The sequence below is a fragment of the Podarcis muralis genome, chromosome 10 (genome assembly GCF_964188315.1).
Source record: "Podarcis muralis chromosome 10, rPodMur119.hap1.1, whole genome shotgun sequence".
Lineage (NCBI taxonomy): Eukaryota > Metazoa > Chordata > Lepidosauria > Squamata > Lacertidae > Podarcis > Podarcis muralis.
The window spans coordinates 35699743-35719966 of NC_135664.1; the positions used below are offsets into that span (position 1 = coordinate 35699743).

Sequence of the window (20224 nt, forward strand, 5' to 3'; positions counted from 1 at the left end):
TCCTTCTCTTAAATAATTCCATGTTTTGCCAAAAACAATGAGACAGAGAAAAATAGATTTCCTCTCCTCACCCCCTACCATTTCTTCTCCCCCCTATCTAATTTTCAGGAGTAGAAGAAAATAGTTTGGACAGCTTTGTGTTTGATACATTAATTCCTAAACCAATTAGCCAACGGTACTTTAACTTACTGATGGAGCATCACAGAATTATCCTGTCAGGACCTAGTGGCACTGGGAAGACCTATTTAGCCAACAGGCTTGCGGAATACGTGATAACGAAGTCTGGCAGGAAAAAAATGGAAGATGCCATTGCTACTTTTAATGTAGATCACAAATCAAGCAAGGTAAGACATAAAAAGAACCAACAGCTATCTACTGTACAGTTTTTAAGAAACTGCAGATGTTTCATTACATGCCATGGACTTATGTAATTGCTGGTGTTTCCTTTTGTTCTTTTTATTTTTATTTAGGATTTCCCAGCATAGTCTAAATACAGTAGCCATTTGTGATTGCAAATACTTACAAATAAATCAAGGTGTTTTATCAGCATCAGTTAGCATATTGAAAGTTAAATCTCCAATCTCTGCTTTTTTCTTTTTCTTTTTAAAAACAACAACATTTATTCAAAACCATTCAGAATATGGAAATTTTTCAGTATTCACAGTGGATCAAAATGACACAGTCAGAAACTTGCAATATCAACCTTATCATCCCACCATTTACATGCTTTCTGTCATGTTACAAAGATTGTGCCAGTGTTGATGTACATGAAAAAAAATCTGTCTTCAAAAATTTAACCAACAGACTCGTACATTGTATATTTGATGCCCCACCTAATTCACAACCTGCAGCTTTTTAGAGAAAATGAATTACTTTGATTGAAGAAATTCTTCCATCTTACCTAGAAAGTGAATGAGTAATTCCATTGCTCATTCAGTTGTATTATGGAAGGTGAAATTGGAATCCGCCAACTTGGGCCATCTCTAGCCTCCACGTGTCCAGCAAAGCATGTAAAAGGGGGTTCTACACACATACAACTCTATGTGTGGGACGCTTCCACTCAGAAACCCTGCATGAAGCTCCTTTTACACCTTCTTCTGAATGAACAGAGGTCAGGGTGGGGCAAGCAGAAACCAACTCTCTTAGGTGTGATACGTCTTGTAAGGTTTCCTCCCTTGTGGTTCAGATGGTTAGACTTAACTAGGATCCTGTTACTGAAAACCAATTTTAAAAAAAGGAAAAAATAGAAGAACGCTCAGAGCAAGTACCTCAGGCTGACATTGTCAAAAATGGTTTAAGCAGCAATTCGTTTTAGTGGAAGCTTCGCAACTGTGAGGGTGTTAGTTGAGCACCTTCTGTTTTACTGGGTTCTTCCTTCTTTTCTTTAAGGATGTGCAACAATACCTTGCCAATTTGGCTGAACAATGCAGTGCTGATAACAGTAGTGCTGACCTTCCTGTGGTAATAATTCTTGACAACCTCCATCATGTTGGTTCTTTGAGTGACATCTTCAATGGTTTCCTCAACTGTAAATATAACAAATGGTAGGTTTGCTCTTTACCTTGTTTGGAATATGCTGAGTGTAAGTCATTGGTGTGGTACAGGTTGCTGGCTGCAGCTGACGGGAGTTTTAATCCAAAAAGCTTTAAAGCATTTATTTGTGCATGTCACAACACAATTAAATAAGAACCTGTATTCTCAATAGCAGTGAAAGCTTAATATTCTGCTATCATAGATATGGCTGTTATAAATTGCTGTCACTTCAAATAAGCACTTCATATGATTTCATATAAGTAACTGCACCCTATAAATTCATATGAACAAGCATAGCTTGTCTCTAAGATCTTGGCAACAGTGACAAGCTATGTTGGTTTAAGAGTCCAGTTATGAATCTTCTACATTATAGAATCCAAGCCCTGCTAGCCTAGAATGAAATGAAACTGATCAGGACCTGCTGTCTGCAGGTGTGTCCCAGGGCCATTACACACCCGTTTTAGAGAGATGACAGAAGTGAAGGTAACACCTGATAAACAGTAGAGTGGCAGCAGTGAGAAAAAGATGACATTGTAGTGTGTGGTAGAAATAAGCTCAGCTGAGTCATTGCTGACACACACAAAATTCCTTTATGCAATGCAAATTAACACACTGTAAAATGAACAGAAGGAAGAGGACATTAAAAATGAACATTCTTGGTCATTAGATCTCCAGAGGCCTTTCTCTGGCTGCCCTGCCTTTGATAGTTAGGGAGTGACAATCTGAGAGAGAACTGGTTTCTTTGTAACACTGACAGACAGGTAAACAGGGTAGGCAGGATTTGGGAGACAGCCCAGCAGATGTCAGGTGAAAACATTGTATTCATTTTTGGCCATGTTTTGATTTTTACTTACCGTATTTTTACTTACCGGACTTACGCACCACCCTATAGGACGCACCTAGTTTTTTTGGGGGGAAAATAAAGGGGGGGAAATTATTTTTCCCCCAGGCATGGGGCTTGCGCGGGGGAAGCCCGAGCTTCCCCCGACCCCAGCCCCCAGAACAGGCTGCTATCCACAAGCCTAGGGAGCCGCGCCGGTCTCCCCAGGCTTGCGGACAGCTGCGCAAAGCCCGGGCGCGCTCTTCAGTGCACCCGAGGTTTCGCAGCTCTGCGCAACCCTCTGGAGCCTGGCGCGGCTTGGCGCCGGGCTCTGGAGAGTCACGCAGAGCTGCGCGGACCCCAGGAGGGCAGGCAGCTCTGCGCGACCCTCTGGAGGCTGGCGCAGCTTTGCGCCGGGCTCCGGAGGGTCGCCTCCAGGCTTCAGCAAAAGCCTGTATTCGCCCCATAGGAAGCACACACATTTCCCCTTCATTTTTGGAGGGGAAAAAGTGCGTCCTATAGGGCGAAAAATACGGTACTTATTACATATATACCCCATGTTTTTGTTTAAGAAATGATAGAGGCCAATAACAAGAAAACCCAAAGCATAACAATAACTAATGTTGCAAGAAATATAATAAAACCTAATAATAATCCAGGGGGGGGGTTAACAATGATTTTATAGTTTTCCTGAATTTGATATTTTATTATATTTTAATGGTGGTTTTATGTTGGGGTTTTTTCCAATTCCACCTAACATTTAAAAACAAATAAATGACAAGATGTAAATGTGTTAAATTAATTGGCAGCTCTGTTTATTTCTGTAGTCCCTATATTATTGGAACTATGAACCAGGGCGTTTCATCTTCACCTAACCTTGAACTGCATCAAAATTTCAGGTAAATGTGTTTAAAAATGCTTCTTCTGATCTAGGTTTAAACCTTTGAGGTTATATATATATGGTGTATGTGTGTGTTGTAACAGGTCTGTTCTTTCTGATGTGGATACATCAGGAAGCCACCACGTAGATGTGTTTCCAGATAGTCCTAAAATAAAACAAAAGTTAAATGCCAAGTGGCGTTTAGTAACTTTTCACCACATTTCCAAGGCACCAAGGTGATAAAACTGCTGTGCACTCTGTCCAAATAGTTTGGGATACTGATGTCAAAAAGGTCACCTTTGCAGGGTTGGAAAAAAATATACCGGTATGTGGATAGATAAATAGACAGACAGTTCATAAAATTTTTACCTTTCTCACTGAGCTTAGGGCCTGATATTGAAGAGAATCTATGAGTTATGAGGAAGAAATTTAAGAATCATGCTCCTGTGGCAGTTCTACTTTCTAGTTCAGCAGCTTGTTTACAGACAGTGGCCAACCGAGTGCCACAGGCAAGCTCAAGAAGGGCTCACCATCCCCTGTTGATAATTCCTAGCATCTGGTAGTCAGAGATACACTATCTCTGAACACAGAGGATGCTGTCAGGTCTCCTAGAGGACTGAAGCCCAAATCTTCCACGTAATTATTTCATATTTTCTTTTTAGCCAGTTAAACTTGTGCCTATCACATCGGCCGATGATAATGATATTGTTTGTAGCTTAATTATGCAGTATGTGAAGAGGCGCAATCTATCCATTTTAGTGGATTGCCCAGAGTTCCTGTAATGTGAATCTGTTCTCTGATTCTTTGCCTGCATAGGTGGGTGCTGTGTGCCAACCACATGGAGCCTGTCAAAGGGTTCTTATCCAGGTATCTGAGAAGGAAACTTATTGAGACAGAAATAGAGAGGAGCGCACGCAATAATGACCTCATCAAAATAATTGACTGGATTCCGAAGACATGGCATCATCTGAACAGCTTCTTAGAAACGCACAGTTCTTCTGATGTAACCATCGGTGAGGCCTTTCTTCAATTAATAATGCAAATTATGGGACAAAAACGGGATCTTGAGGCTTATCTAAACTTACAGGCTTAACGTGAGTCTGCTTCACTGATGTCAAATTAAATTGGCAGCTGACCTTTTGTGCTCAAACAAAACATTTAGCAGTGGATTGAGCTGGAGCTTGGGTTGGCAAACTTGGTAATGCTGCTTATAGTTTTAAAAAAACCCTACTAAAATGGAAAGGATATGTAATTGCTCACTCATGCTACACAACTGCAGTTTGCTAGTTGAGTTTTTTCTTCCTTTGTCCTTTTCCTGCTTGTCCATTTTTCAAAAGGTTTCTGGGATTCTTTCTAACTTTCTGCCCCTTTAACATATTTCCCCTTGTTTTCTGACTTTCATTAGCACAGTACTAGTGCACAGCTGTAGATTTATTTCACAAATTAAAACAGGGATATCAGCCAAGAGAGTGGAGCAAGAGGACATTGTGAACAAATTCACAAGACTGCCGTTACTTCAACATGATCTGTGGTTGTTTTTAGAACTGAGATGTAACCCACCCCCATTTTCTCAGGCCCATTCATCCGCCATGACAGTGGGGTGGGTGCACTGGCGGAGGAAGAGGAGTGCAGGGGGAGCACACCACCCCTGGCAGCGCGATCCCGGTGGGGTGCCATTGCGGCTCCCCCCTGCCTGGCGCCATGCCCCTCCCCCGCCTGCTCTCCGCCCCCCGGTGCCAGAGCATGAAGCCCTGCCACTGGGTGGATAAATATTTAGTGACTTGTGAATGGCTTTCTTTTTAAAAAATAAATAAATGGGGAGGGGTTCCCTTAGCTTTAAATATGATGTGTGGGAGGGGTTTTCCCCTTCTTTTTTTTAAGCCACAGCAATAACAACAAAAATGGTGGATAGTGTTTGAGGTGAAGGCTTAGCTAGTGCAGTTGAATTTCTGGTCAGAACGTCCTTGGGAATGTCCTAGCCTGCAAGCAACTAAAGCATTGTAAAAATAACAACTCAGTTTTCCTTAGCACTAAACTATGCTTTATTGTCCTTCTATGATGTCAAATACACTAAGTCAATGGTAATTAGAGGGCCATGATCCATCTGCCACTGTTGGCCTCTGTGACATCAGAGCATGGCAGCCAATGACATTAAGAGAAGCACCGGGGACAGATAAGACTAAGGCTAAGATAGGCAACATAATTTTACATTTTTAAAAGAGAGAGATTTTTAAAATTCAGCTTTTCTCTATAAGCATTCCCAATTGGCCACAATTTACTTTGACATTTGCCATGTAGCAGCTGGCAGCTGCTGCAACATAGACAAGCAAGTGAAATAAGTTCAGCATATTTATGTAACAGCATGCCTGGCTTTCAGAAGAAATGAGTACAGTATTGTGTCATTTCTCCCAACATAAACAAACACAATATAGAACCTATGAAGGAGTTTGATTTTAATAAAAGCAGAGCTCATATTTGCTATGTTGCAAACTTCCAAAATAATGCCAGATATTGCCCTTTTCTTCTTTTTTTACAAAACATGTTGTCATATCTTATGTACAAGTAGAAAGCTAAATGCAAGAAAATGCCACTATGTGTTTTGATGAATTATTTGAATAGTCCTCATCGTGAATGTGGAATGTTAACTTCAGGGATGGGAAATCTGCCACCAACCATGTGTGATTGGAACCCAACTCCTATCAACCCCTTCCAGAATGGCCAGTGGTCAGGGATAATGGGAGCTGTAGTCCAACAACATCAGGAGGGCCATAATATCCCCCCTCTGTGCTTTAAACAGCTTGCTGAGTTCATGTTTTCTAACAAAAAATAATTCCTATCTCAGGTCCTCGCCTTTTTCTGCCCTGCCCTATAGACGTTGATGGTTCCAGAGTGTGGTTCACAGACCTCTGGAATTATTCCTTGGTACCATATATTATGGAAGCTGTGAGAGAAGGACTTCAGGTAAGACTTTCAACAGATTCCAAAAGTGTAAAAAGCTTTTTTACAAGACACTTCTGGCTGATCTGTGACAGGGGGACACTGAAATATATCAGCATCAGCTTTTTGTGCCCATTTTCATCCTCTTGCTGCATACTACATATCTGGAGGAGAATGAATTCCTTCTAAATTTAGAGCTTCGTTTTAGCAATCCTTTGTGCTTAATTAAGAAAGAAGAAGAGGGAGAAAGAGACAAAATTACTTTTATGTATTTAGTGGTTTATTGCCTGAATGGCTTTTGCATAGGAGAGAGGTGGTGGTTCTGGCAATGTGAAATTTTGAAGTACTTGTTATTTCATTCTCAGACTGAACCTCGGGTTTATAAACTTCTGGTTATGGCAAATCACTAAAAGTGATATAGTTATATTGGCAACTAGCACTCACCCAAAATATTAACTACTTCCATTTTTTTTTTACCATTGAGAGGTAGTGTGGTGTAGTACTTGGAAGCCACAGTTCAAATCCCTCTTGGCCATGAAGCACCCTGGGTAGGACTTTCAGCCTAAGCTACCTCACAGGGTTAGAAGCATGTACACCACCTTGAGCAACTTTGAGAAAAAGTGGGATATAAATGCAATAACATGTTACATCAATTGTAACATGTTAATTATAAAGATATTGGCTTGTCAATAAGTCACAATTGAAGCATCTTGAATTGTTTAAATATTACACTGATTTTTCGAAAGTGCTTTCAAGAAAGATTCCAATACAAAATAGGAGCAGCATCTACAACCATCCAAGGACACTAAAATGGCGTCTTCATGGCACTGAGAATTTCAGGCTTTGAAAATACAACTAATATGTGACCAAACTATGCATTGTGCCAAGTGTTGTGTTGTATTTAACTGTATATTTAAACAAAAGGGGAGCCGATCAGGATAGGGACTGTGGGACGTGGAAATTTAAGCCTGTGACCCCCTGCCCTAGACAAAACTGCTTCCCTTCTGACTGTATCCTATATATCGACCAAAAAATGTGGATGCATTTTGGGTTGGGAGGAATTTTGAGGTTATGGAGGCATGAAACTCACTGGCATTCTTCACTACTGCCAGCTGCCATTTTTCTTCCCCAGAAAAGACTAGAAGAGCATTATGTCATTGGCATAATGTCATTCAGATAGGCGTTCTGGGGAGAAATGACGGTATCCATTGGAAGCTGCCATTCCCTCCCCCCACCCTACATGCCATCATTCTGGGGAGGGAGAAAAATTGCCTGCCAGCCCCAGTGAGGTTGAGTTTCTATCACCTGAAAATGCAAAAGGGAGAGTTAATGAACCTCATCCCATTTTGTTGTCAAGCAACAAATTTGGGCCAAAAGGTCTTGCACTACCATGCTGAACATTCTCCAACTGAAATTAAACGACCCATTTGTTTTTCTATTTTGCAATGGACACTTAGATGTATGGCAAACGAGCACCTTGGGAAGATCCTTCAAAGTGGATAGCAGATACTTGTCCATGGAGTTCACTGCAGCATGATTGGTCATCATTGCTTCAGTTGAGACCTGAAGATGTTGGTTATGAAGGTTATGCATCTGCCAAAGAAGGAACCACTTCAAAGCACATTCCACAGACAGATTCAGAAGGAGATCCTTTGGTAAAAGGATTATTATTACTATGCTATTATTATTGGTGAGAGCCTACATAGTGGGAGAGGCCATCTACTCACACAGCAGAGTTTATCCTTACTCTCCATTTCCCTGTAGCCCCCTCACAAACCACCAAAAACTGCTCCAGAGGATTAAGGGAACCTCCAGAACATATTTGGGTGCTGGAGGGGAGAGAAGAAAAAACAGAAATTCAGTTAAGCAATCAGTTTTGCTTTGCACAAGTAGGTGGACATTGCCTTGTGGAAGTAGGTAGACATGTTTTTCTTTTTCAGCAAGTTCAAGTCAAAAAGGTGGTTGGCTATTTATTATCAATGTCTGCTTACCTTATTTTTCACTCCATAAGACACACTTTTCCCCTCCTAAAAAGTAAGGGGAAATGTGTGTGCGTCTTATGGAGTGAATGCAGGCGGGAGGCTCTGCCCGGCATTCCCTTTAAAGAGCCGTGTGAAGCATGTGTGCGGCTCTTCAGGGCTTTTCCCCAAGGAGGGAGAAGGACTGCCCTTCTCCCTCCTTGGGAAAAGCCCCCAAGAGCCGCACATGCACTCCGCTCACTCTTTAAAGGAAGTGCGGCACATGGGGGAGCCTAAGGCGCACGCAGCCTATCCTGGGCAGGGGATGAAGGCTCCCCTTGCCCAGGAGAGGCTGCACGCGGCCAAGCAAGAAGCCAGGACAGCGAGCGGGATCGCTGCGCTGCGATCCTGCTGGCTGTTCTAGCTTCTGGCTTAGACGCGCGAAGCCTCCGCAGGGCTTGGGGAGCCTTCATCCCGCTGCCCTGTGGAGGCTTCGCACATCTATCCCTGGCTTTTGTGGGAGATGGGGGAAGGGACAGAGTGTGCGGCTCTTGTGGGAGGTGGGGGGAAAGCTATGGTCCGGTGTGTCTAATAGAGCAAAAAATATGGTAAGTCTCACAGCTCTCCAATTAAGTACCACATTGCACTTCCTAGACTGTTTTTCTGCTCACTCCTTTTTTGACTCCCTTCTTTCCATATGATGCTGTCTCTGCTCTTTCCTTCATTCCTTGCTTTCAGTTAACTTTCTACTCTCGTCTCTTTTCTTGACTCACATGTTTTGTGTTGGCCCAGCCACTGGCGGAGGAAGAGGAGTGCAGGGGGAGCGCACCGCCCCTGGCAGCGTGACATTGTGGCTGCCCCCGCCTCCCCCAGGATGCGCACCAGCCCTGTTGCCACCTGCTCTCTGCCCCCCCCCCAAGTGCTGGAGCATGAAGCTCTGTCACTGGGCCCAGCTTCCTGATCTTTTATTTCAATATAATTACTTGAGGTTTAAAAATCACCCATACTCCCCAAGTAGCTTGCCCAGAATCATGAGTAGAAAATCCTCATGCACAAGAGTTTTTTCCAACTGGAACTCCAGTGAGCACCATTGTCATAAGAGAACAAGGGGAGGTGTTCATGGTGAGTTCCAGCACTTCTTTTTCTATTTAAAAAAAACAGCATTGCTCATGCATATATATACTTTTCCTCCAAATAGTCTTGGATTCTTATATGGTTGCTTTAAATTGTCATCTGCCTCCATATAGTGTACCCAAGATAATATTGGTGTCTATTCACCGTATAAGGGATGCGAGTGGCGCTGTGGTCTAAACCACTGAGCCTAGGGCTTGCCAATCGAAAGGTCGCAGTTCGAATCCCTGTGACAGGGTGACCTCCGATTGTTCGGTCCCAGCTCCTGCCAACCCAGCAGTTCGAAAGCACGTCAAAGTGTAAGTAGATAAATAGGTACTGCTCTGGTGGGAAGGTAAACAGCATTTCCGTGTGCTGCTCTGGTTCGCCAGAAGCGGCTTAGTTATGCTGGTCACATGACCCAGAAAAACTGTCTGCGGACAAACATCAGACAGTAAAGGGAGATGAGCGCCGTAACCCCAGAGTCGTTTGTGACTGGACTTAACTGTCAGGGGTCCCTTACCTTTTATTCACCATATACTGCCATAAAAAGGATCTAATCAGATTATACAGGACTTGTGCCTGAATGTAACTATTCTTTTAGCTTCACATCAAGGAGTTATCATCTCAGGATATCAGTCTATTTCTGTGCCAATTGCAAACATTTTGATCTACCCTCCTGATGTTCCATCACAATTTAAGAAAATTAAAGAAAAAGGGGGGGGGAGCCCCATATATCCAGGTGAATATTAGAGGTTTAGTGGGGAGAGATCCTGAGAAGTAGCTGAATTAAAGGCTGGATCCTCCCTTACACCACTTTAGTGGTATTCTTTATTTCTATATTTATTTTTAATAATTGTGAACTATTTCTATTCAAAAAAAAATTTAAGGAACTGAAGGCAGCTAAAAAATCAGTAGCAAAGCAATAAAAAATAAAACCGTGACCAAAATTCCACCAACCTCCCCCCCCCCAAACATAATCAAAATGTTAACATATATAAACAAGCTGCACAACATTATTCAACCCAAAGACTTGTGGCTAGCAACCTATATACCCTGCAGAGGGGCATACTATATGGCTGTGGCTGCTGTAAAGCTAATAAGACCCAAATAAATCTGAGAAGAAGGTACGGGGGCAAGAGAAAGCACATAGCCTACTTTTCTTTGTTCGGAAAAACCAAAGCACTTCGTTTCAAATAATGCACCATTTAAAAATGCTGGTGGTGTAAGATCAATTCCCTGAGCAACATGGCGAGAGGGACGATTTCTAAATACCAACTATAATTACAGTAATTTTAGGCACTGAGCATCTTACAGCTCTCCGGGGCTCTTGATGTTAAGTAAGATGTGCTTAAAGGCTCCTCTGGAAAGCAGCCTCGCAGCTGTGGCATGCTATTTTCTGTTGCCAAGGTCGGCTCCTGGGCAGCAGATGGTGCTCTTGTATCCAGCAGCTGGCTTCAGTCCACTCCACTTCAGTCCCCACCTCCCCTTCTTCTCTAAGATGGTGTGACTGTGTATGCAAAAGCGATTGCATTCCTTTTTATCCCCACAGTGTATTCTTACACCAAAAGCCTAGTCTATTCTTACCTTGGCATTGGGAAAATGGATTCAGGATCGTGGCTCAGATCAAGAGCTCCCTGTCCCTTTAAAAACCTTTGAATTCCTGCAGCCTTTGATTCTCTCCAAAGTTTCCATTGCTCCCTGCCTGTGGAGATTTTTTTAAAAAGAAGAGGGATTCAAAAGTTTGCCATCTCAGCCAGCACTGATTTTTTCAAAGTGCTGCACTCTTCTCATGTCCCTGTTGCCTGCTCAAAGGCTTGAAAGCAGAGATCATGTCCTCCAAATCATGGAAAGCCACGTGTTTGGTTTTTGCCTACCGTGTAACAAATCGTCACAACTTTGTAAGGTTGGCGGTTAGGTATTGGTTCATCCTTTGGTGGAGAGGATTATGGATTGGCTGTGCCTGCCCCTCAATTTTGTTGCTGCTGCTAGGGAATTCCATTAAAGGAATCCAAGGGCTCGATTTACTCTATCTGATCCCCTCTCAGGGGTAGGACCATGCTAGAGTTCATGGGAACATCTGGGGTGTTATTTTGGAGGGGGGTTGGGGGGTCTTCACACACAACCACTGTTGCCTTCACTTCTTAACAGCAATGACACCAGCATTTCCTTGTTTCTTCCTCAGATGCACATGCTAATGAGGCTCAAAGAAGCAGCCAGCTACTCCAGCACACAGAGCTGCGACAGCGATACTGCTAGTCACCACGATGATATTCTGGACCCCTCGCTTGAGTCAACTCTCTAGAGAGGAATGGGCCTGGTTATATAGGATGCTGGTTAAACTGTCCCGGCTTTAACTGCTGCAGTGCCGAAGCAGCGCGTGCCAGGGTGGCCCGAGAGAGAGCGTGAGTGCTGTGTCATATATAGGCGGTCGACTTATCTCTAGAAAGTCAGGAAAGCAAATCAAAATGGAAAGCTTGAATTAGTTTATTTTCAAGAGATTTCAGTATCAGTGGAGCTGAGTGAGACTCCATCAATCAACTGGAAAGGGCCTTTTAATGGGAGGGGGAGGGGGGACAACTAAGCAGATTGCACATGTGTTAGCCAAACTGGAATCTCCTTGGGGTTGTTTCTTTCTGTCTTTCTTCCTGTCTCAAAAGTTTACAATGCAAGCCTTTGGGTTTTTTTTTACACTTCAATTTACTACAAGGTGCTGCATTAGTGGTCTTTGCGATCCTGGTCCTCTAACCTCTGCCGGTGCCCCGTGGCACTCATTACAAGACACAACGGTAGTGTTTGAATTGTACACTGCTGCCCATTCCAAAATGAGTTGGAGAAAGAAAAAGAAAATACAGAAAGCAAACTCCATAAAAGCACAAAACAGTTTTGTGCAATTGCCAGGAAAACGCTACTGTGATATATGCTGGAAAAGTGCCAATTTGATACTAAGCTGCCAAGTTTGCAGTGATGTGGTCCACCAAGGTTTCTGGGTTGTTGTTGTTGTTGTTTTCCTGTACAAATCATCTGTTTTATATACAACTTGTTTTTAGCCGCGAGGGTATTTTTTAAACACCTGCCCACCTCTTAACAAGGGTTTTTTTTACCAATTCTTATCTGACACTGAGTAAAGGCTTTCTTAGGGCTTCGTATGTTTCGAGCCTTTTCAGTGGGGGGGAAAAAGAGAACATTTCCTATGGTGCTGTCTCACTGCCTTAAAACCGATTTCTAGAACAATTTTACAGTTGGTTTAATTTGTTAAACCATTGATTATTTACACTGTTTTCTTTCTTCATTTACTAACGAGAGAGCATCAGTGAACACAGTAGCCTCATCTCTGTATATCATGTTTTTTAACGAAGTGGCTAGAAGAACGATCTATTGATATAGATATATAGATAGATTATATATATATATATATAGTATTTTTTATCTTGTGTGAATAGATTACCATCTAAAATATTCAAGTGACCCAGAAGCCACTCCTAATAATAAACAATGATTAATAACAAAACCTGAGACAGTTGGCTTAAGTCCATTTGGTTCTATGAAAAAGAGCTTATTAAAAGAGAGGTGTTTTGGGGAAAATCTTATCCAGCAGAGCTGGGTGCACTTGGTGCAGCATGAGCACAAATATTTCTTTATTCTTTTCCCTTCCTCTTCATTTCCCCCCCCTAGTTTGAAGCATGCTGTTTTGATTGCAATTGTTGTACATGAAGAAATTCAGCATTATGACACAGTGATTGTCCACTGTGGTTGAGAGAAAAGTTTATACTGTAAAGGGGGAGGGGGGTTGGTTTTGCACAGTCTACTGGGAGGGTCTTGTAATATTAAAAAAAAAAGCCTTGCACAAATGAAAGCAAACAACAGTGACAGCAACAACAAAAATAAGAAACTGTATTTTATCTTGTTGGTGTTAAGAGATGTTTCATTTACTGAAATTACCTGTATGTTGCAAAAAAAATAAAAAATTTAAAAATATCCAGAGCGCAAACCATACAATCTGGAGGTTTTTAAAAATATATATATTTAAAAACAATGGTGTGTTTGTCCTGTATTTAGAATTGTTATGACTATGCAGGAGCTATCCATGCTAGAGTGAGCATGTTTCAATCTACATTATAAAAGCCAATACATCTTAGGCAAATACAAAAATGTTGTATATCCTGGCAGACTACACCAGTTTGAATGAAAACTGATCAGAGTAATTGGATATGCCGATTCAACTAAATAAAAGTAATAGAAGGGCTATGGCATTGTGTAGACATGCACTTGTATACTTAGAGCCACAGTCCTGAAATTGCCAACTCTGAGCACATCACGTTCACTGCAATAGGATGCTAGTGGTTGCTTTCCAGATCCAGCTAGCCAGTGAGGACCTTCAGGACATGTAACTGGTGCTACAAACTCCTGTGGCCCATCTACTTTATAAAACAAAGTCAAGGAAATCAGTGTAGTTTTCCTTGCTGCAGCACTGAAGCTACAGGTCCCCTGCATGGTGCTATTGCCCTAATAAATAAAACTCTGATATTATGCACAAAGAATGTAGTCTGAAGTCAGGCACCAATCCTAGATTACTTTCTCATATTGTTAAATGACATGCCACTCTCTGGCAGATGACTAAAACAACAACTGCTCTTTATGATATATGTGGTCTGAAACAACATATAAGCAAACCCATGAATTCCTGCCATTTTGACGCACACACACAAAAATACCTGTATGTATGTACCACATAATACAAATTTCCCTGCAATACATCTCAATGAGTCCACCTAGTTTACAACTTTAAAATGTTTGTGAAACATTTGTCTGTATACATTTTATATTTTGTACATTTTTGATGTAACATATCATGTAAATAGACAGAAACAGTGAGATAAATCATCTGAAAAGTTTTGTAGTCTTTGTAAAGCCCTAATAATAAGTATTTGGTGTCATCAGACTTAACTGGATGATGTATTTTCTATTGATTTGTTGTTCTTCTAGCTTGTAAACCAGCTTGCATATATTTTTTGCAAGTGTGCACACTGTATCTGTCTAAATTATTACTTTGCCATTAAAGTGGAATTATTTATTGACAACTGAGTCTGTTGTCTTTTGCACATTGCAATGTTACTTTCAATAATATATGCATTTTTGTTCACACTAGTTGGTGCATTTATGTACACATTTTTTTAGTCTGACAACTGCATCACAAAAATTGTGGAAATGTGAATTTCAAAGGATCAGTTGTGTTTCAGTTTACATTGTTTCCGGCAGAGTGAATTAGGTAGGTTCACATTAAAATATGAACCAAACCAAATTGTTCCTACTATTTGTACCTCCATGAACCATTTTCACATGCGGAAGCCTCAAATATGTCACTATGTAGGCCCTACATATTGTATGATACCTAACTGTAGTATCCAGAAAGCTCCTAACATGTTAAGCGCTTCCACTTCACCAAATTGTAGGCTGCTTTTGGTACTTGGATGACTTAAATTCAAAGACAGGGGCGAAAAGGCAGAACTGTTGCATTAAGCAAAATATAAAACCCTCGTGGGAAAAGTAATGTTTGCTGAAAAATGGGGAATACTCACATTTTGGGTGTGGTGGGGGAAGCATGTCAGTATTAAAGCAAACGAAAATGGCATAAGCAGAATGAAACACATTTATATAAGCTTCTGTTTTTACATATGCTATGAAAGTCATTCTATTAAAAAAGGCATTACTACGGTATGGATGTACTTCCTCAAATAATTTCTAAATGGTAGTATCATTCAGAATGTGCTTGATTGAATCTCTTCACCTAATTATAGTTTGCAGGGCAGAATGGGAAAAACAATAAATCTGCATGCTCCTACGTCTATATTCAATTATCAATTTATTACAGACATCATTGTTTTTAAAGTGAGTTTCCATACTATTTTGGCTCTTCTGATTGTTTGCAAAACCAGCTTTGACATTCTGGTACCATGATACAGTAGCCAAGACTACTGTTAGAAGAAATCTAGATAAATTAGGAGGACAGGCATAAGAAAGAACACATAATAGCTCTGTTAGATACAAGTAGCTAAACTACAACATTCTATTAACTGTTAATGTTTTCTTTTTAAGAACCTAGTAGGTGGTGTCTAAACCATGTGTCAGCGTGTGCGGCCGCAATTTCTGGTGTCTGCATTTGTGCAGACACAATTTCCAGTGTCTACGCCTGCACAGATGTGATTTCAGCATCTGAGCATGCACAGACACAATTTCCGGCGCTGCGGAAGCAAGTCCCTGCACCACGCTGCGCCAGTTTAGCGCAGCTCACAGGGACTCACTGAGCGGGCGGCTCGGTTCAGGGGTGGCTCATGGGCCAGCTAAACGACCCCCGAGGGCTGCTTGTGGCCCATGGGCATTAGGTTGCCTACCCCTGACATAGACTCTAATGCTATATTTTGTAAAAATGCTTTTTCAGCATCAAGAGAATAACTGCAACTGAACAGTTATTTTGCTATATAAAGCAACCATCTTGGATCAGCCTTGAATTATCTTCTGCTCCCTGCCTTTGGTGAATAAAGCCCACCTGATCTGGGTATACTGATGTTTCTATCGCAGTCTGAAATCTATTAGCAGTGGCGTAGCAAGGTCAGGTGGTACCCGGTGCGGAAAATTTCTTGTCAACCCCCCCCCCCCCACATTTAAATTTAGGTAGACTCCCAAGAGACTGTGATCTACTCACAATATAAAAAGACTGGCTGTGATCTACCCATTATCATTGCCAGGAGTTCTTGAGCTTTTTAAAGGGGAGCGTTGGAAAAAGTTGTTCGGGGGGGTTGCAGGGTTTCGGTCCTGAGTTGAGAGAGCTTCTGCTTCCCTCCTTCCCTCCACCCTCCATTTGTTTACTCATCTGCCTCCTTCCCATCCTCTCCCTGCCTGCTGCCTCCTGCCTGCCTGCCTGCCTCTTCTCGGAGTACGGGACTGTCAAAATGAAGTGGTGAAAAGCGGTGCAACTACCCCCTTTCCCCCAATGGCTCAGGGTAGGTAGGAGTCACAGACGGCCAACACACCGAATGTCACCCCCCCTCGGTGACTACACACGGGGCAGTCCGTGCCCACCTTGCTCCGCCCCTGTCTATGAGCAAGGAATGTTGTTAGCATTGCGGCAGCTACATTCATTAAGGAGGTTGGGCTAAAATTTGCACAACAAGCATGGACTTTACCAAGCTTGGGAATAACAGAGGTATGAATACCATGCAATGAAGATGGCAGGATACCCGATCCAAAAGCATTTCAATAAAAGATAAGCAACCCATTAGTGTAGCCAGCAGAGTGCAGAGGGGAACAGTTGCCCACATAAATCAAGTAAATAAATAAAAATGCTTAACTGACCAATTTCATTGCAGATAACTCAGTTCTCTCCCTGCCCCCAGCTCTCCCCAAATAAATCCTGACTACACCCATGCAGTAACCTAAGGAGCAAGGAGTCTGAATATGTCTTATACCATTCAGTAAGAAAACCATCTGGCTCCAAGAGCTTTCCGAGCCCTCATACTATCAATGACATTCTTTATTTCTTCCATCTGCAAAGGCTTTGCAAGAAATACCCATAGTTGTAAATCTAAGGGTAGAAGAGCCAACTGTGAAAAGAACATTTTAAATTCACACTCCATAGGATCCTTTTATTTCCTATACAAGGTAATATAGTTGTTTTGATACTCTAAATCTATTCCTTTCAACAATGTATTTACATTGTTGGATCCCTCCTTTATCAGTGAGCTATAATTCAAGCTTTTGGGGAAGTCATGCCCATAGATATGCCACAATTAAGTGAAATTCATAAAAATCATAAATATAGAAGCAAAAACTCAGTGTCCCACTTCTCAGTATTCTAGAACATAACCCTACAGCAATGCACAATTGTGGAAATCACACAAAGACAGTATTCAACGACCTGTGCTAAACATCACTACTAAAACCACCAAAATAACTATAGTATATTTGGAACAAGAATGCACTTTGAGCTGTGAACGAGGCATGTTAGACTGTTTGTGTCGGTTTAAAAAGAAGTCAAAGGGGAAACGAGGAGAATGTAAGCAATTAATGAAACAGGAAGAATGGAATGTGATGCAGATTCTGTGAAAAAAACTTGCACATCTGAGGAGCAGCAACCTCCCAGTAAACAGACTGGAAGCATCTCATGTGTCACCTGAGGCACTTCCCGCAAATTCACTTCAAATTTCACTTTAGGTGAAATTTTGGTGGCAACTGTAGCCTACAAAGGAGAGGACAATAAGCCCTTCTGCAGCCAAGAAGAGACCATTGGATAGCAGCTCTGTGATGGCCAGTAACACGTGGATTATTAATGGTATGCTATGAGTTGTGCACTCTCTCTCTACCATTGAACTGGAAGTACTCAGAAGTTCTAACAGTGCTGAAGACCAGCAGTTAAGTAGTTGATGGCTGTCCTCAGGTGGTATCAGGTGCACTAACAGAGCCAAGCACACTCACCACCATGCCCACACTGTGCCCAAGTCCCTGCCGCTGCTTCCTCTCTGTAACCACTAGAAATGCTCGGGGTGGGGAACCCAGGAACCTGAAGTGCTCCTGAAGTGCACACAGCACTGACCTCTTGTTAAATTCAGCCAGCTGAGGGAACTGAGCCTGGCCCAGCAAACCCAGGCCAAGCAGCTTCACCTTGGCTTTCCTCCTTCCCTACTCTATAAGACTGGGGAGGTGACCTACAGGGACTTGTTCCAAGCATGCAGACAAATCATACCTTCTAGTTTGATTTAATCCCAAGCACATGTTGAAGCCAATATATGAATATGAGCTCAGTCAGAGGCCTCCCCATTGCAATCATTGGAACTGCAAACAGTTCTTTGCCTTCTGTAAATGTCTTCTACATATCCTCCAACATTTCTCCAATGGAAATAGGGATGTCCCATTCCATAATGATAACGTTAATATTTATACCCCACACATCTTACTGGGTTGCCCCAGCCACTCTGGGCAGCTTCCAACATATATAAAAGCATAATTAAACGCCCTACTAAACATCTTCCAAGATAACAATGCCTACTCACATCGTAAGCATAGGCCAATGGTATCAAATAGTATGGGAAACAGCCTTATTAGAAAAACTAACCAATAAACTGAAACTGACACGGGGACAAATAGAAAAAGACGCCTTCACCCCAGTATGGCTCCCCTTTATTACATACACAGCCCAACAAGACAACAAGAATCTGCTGACAGCATACAAATCAATCTGGCTAACTTAATTCAAAAATACACACTCACACCCCGCTCTCACACAAAAACAATTCTTACTGCAGCCAACCAAAGACAACCAACCACACCTTAAGCTACCACCAACCTCTCTTACCACCATGGAAATACAACAAGCAAATAGTAAGAGAACCCATATAAGTAACGCTGACACAAACTCCCCCCCCCCACTAAGTAGAAGAATGGAAGGATAACCACCCACCCCACCCCCACTTACCATTCCCCCCACCCTCTCTTTCCCCTCTCCCCCCCCCCCACAACAAACACTCTGTGAGGTGAGTGGGGCTGAGAGACTTCAGAGAAGTGTGACTGGCCCAAGGTCACCCAGCAGCTGCATGTGGAGGAGCGGAGACGCGAACCCGGTTCCCCAGATTACGAGACTACCGCTCTTAACCACTACACCACACTGGCTCTCTTCTCTTTCCCCTCTTTTCTTCCTAACAAAAAGAAAAACTCTGTTCTACCCTGTTTCCCCTTTGTTTAAACCAATTCATGAACTAAGAACTTATACATTGACCACTAATAATGAACCCTATGTTGTGGATATCACTCCACATTTATAGTGTTATTTTTGTGATATACAAATGACAAGAGAAAACTTGGTATACTTATTTGTATAACATTCGTGTTTATAAAACCCAATAAAAAGTTGTTTTTTAAAAAACTCCAACCATAATTAAACATTAAAAAAGCCCTTCTCTATACAAGATTATCTTCAGACAGCTCAGGGGTTGGATGACTCCATACCTTCCAACATTTCTCCAATGAAAATAGGGACATCCTAAGGAAAAACAGGTCATTCTGGGATCAAATGAGAAACCAGGTTATCTTCTCTAAATCAGGGACGTCCCTGGAAAATAAGAAGTATGTGGAGGGTCTGCTTCTACCAATCAAAAGCTGCAGTTGGGATCGCCTCACAGCCAATGTGTGTATCCTGTTTCGCAAGCCAGAGCTATAGTGACTCTCATGAAATAATGTATCTGTTGCTTATTACTCCTCATGCCTTTCTTAGGCATTACAGTACCAAATTTAATTGCCAAATTGTGTTTGTGTGACTATGTGTCAACACTGTCGCTTATTTGACTTTGTCTGGATGTGTGACTGATGACTCCCTGGCCTGCAATGACAGATATTGGAGGTTCTGGAGAATGATAGTCTATTTCTCACAAAACAGTTGTGTTGTCGTTTCTGGCTCTCAAAACTGCTTCTTATGCCATAATTAAATATACATAGTTCCTTAGAGGGTGGCTTATTTTCCTTGATAACTGAATAATATCATTCAAATTAAATGTTGCTACCATGAAGTTAAGTTTATGCTGCAGCTATGAATGCACTTTCACCATGCAAATGGGTTTCTGTATAATAATACCACCAGCAGAAAATGGAATCTGTCATAAAAGATAAATTATGCAAGGAGTGGACCATGTGGCCTGTTTGCTGCATTAAATTGCTTTTTGTTTGTTCCTCATTCAACTACATTCTTAAATAAACATTGATAAATTGTACTGAGTGATCACATTGTTACCAAGAGCAACCTTTTACCAGCACTCTGGTTTATTAAACAACATAATATTTAGTTTGCCTTATGGCAGTATGCGTCCTTCATCTTTAATGTTTTATTCAATTAGATATTATTTGTGGAGGAATGTATTCTTGCATAATTTAATGAAAAAAGTAATATATTTTTTTATTTAAAAAACCCCCACCTGTAAACACAATACAAGAATGAGAAAT

General features: G+C 41.7%; 1 protein-coding gene and 1 long non-coding RNA gene across 12 annotated transcripts in view; one reads left to right on the forward strand and one right to left on the reverse strand.

Annotated features, from left to right (window-relative positions):
* The window catches only part of NAV3 (neuron navigator 3), a 438084-nt gene extending 423765 nt beyond the window's left edge, over positions 1-14319 (forward strand). For all 11 annotated transcript variants that reach the window (XM_028745995.2, XM_028745990.2, XM_028745986.2 and 8 more), the window contains 7 exons: positions 109-344; positions 1390-1544; positions 3181-3252; positions 4050-4246; positions 6076-6194; positions 7628-7825; positions 11424-14319. In XM_028745995.2, coding sequence (XP_028601828.2) covers positions 109-344; positions 1390-1544; positions 3181-3252; positions 4050-4246; positions 6076-6194; positions 7628-7825; positions 11424-11543 — 1097 coding nt within the window. In that variant the 3' untranslated portion in view covers positions 11544-14319. The remainder of the gene's footprint in view (positions 1-108; positions 345-1389; positions 1545-3180; positions 3253-4049; positions 4247-6075; positions 6195-7627; positions 7826-11423) is intronic.
* On the reverse strand, positions 300-10962 carry LOC114605127 (uncharacterized). The gene is made up of 2 exons (XR_003708514.2): positions 10826-10962; positions 300-1526 (listed from the first exon to the last, which is right to left on the reverse strand). It is a non-coding gene; the product is annotated as an uncharacterized LOC114605127 (long non-coding RNA).
* Positions 14320-20224: the final 5905 nt, after the last annotated feature.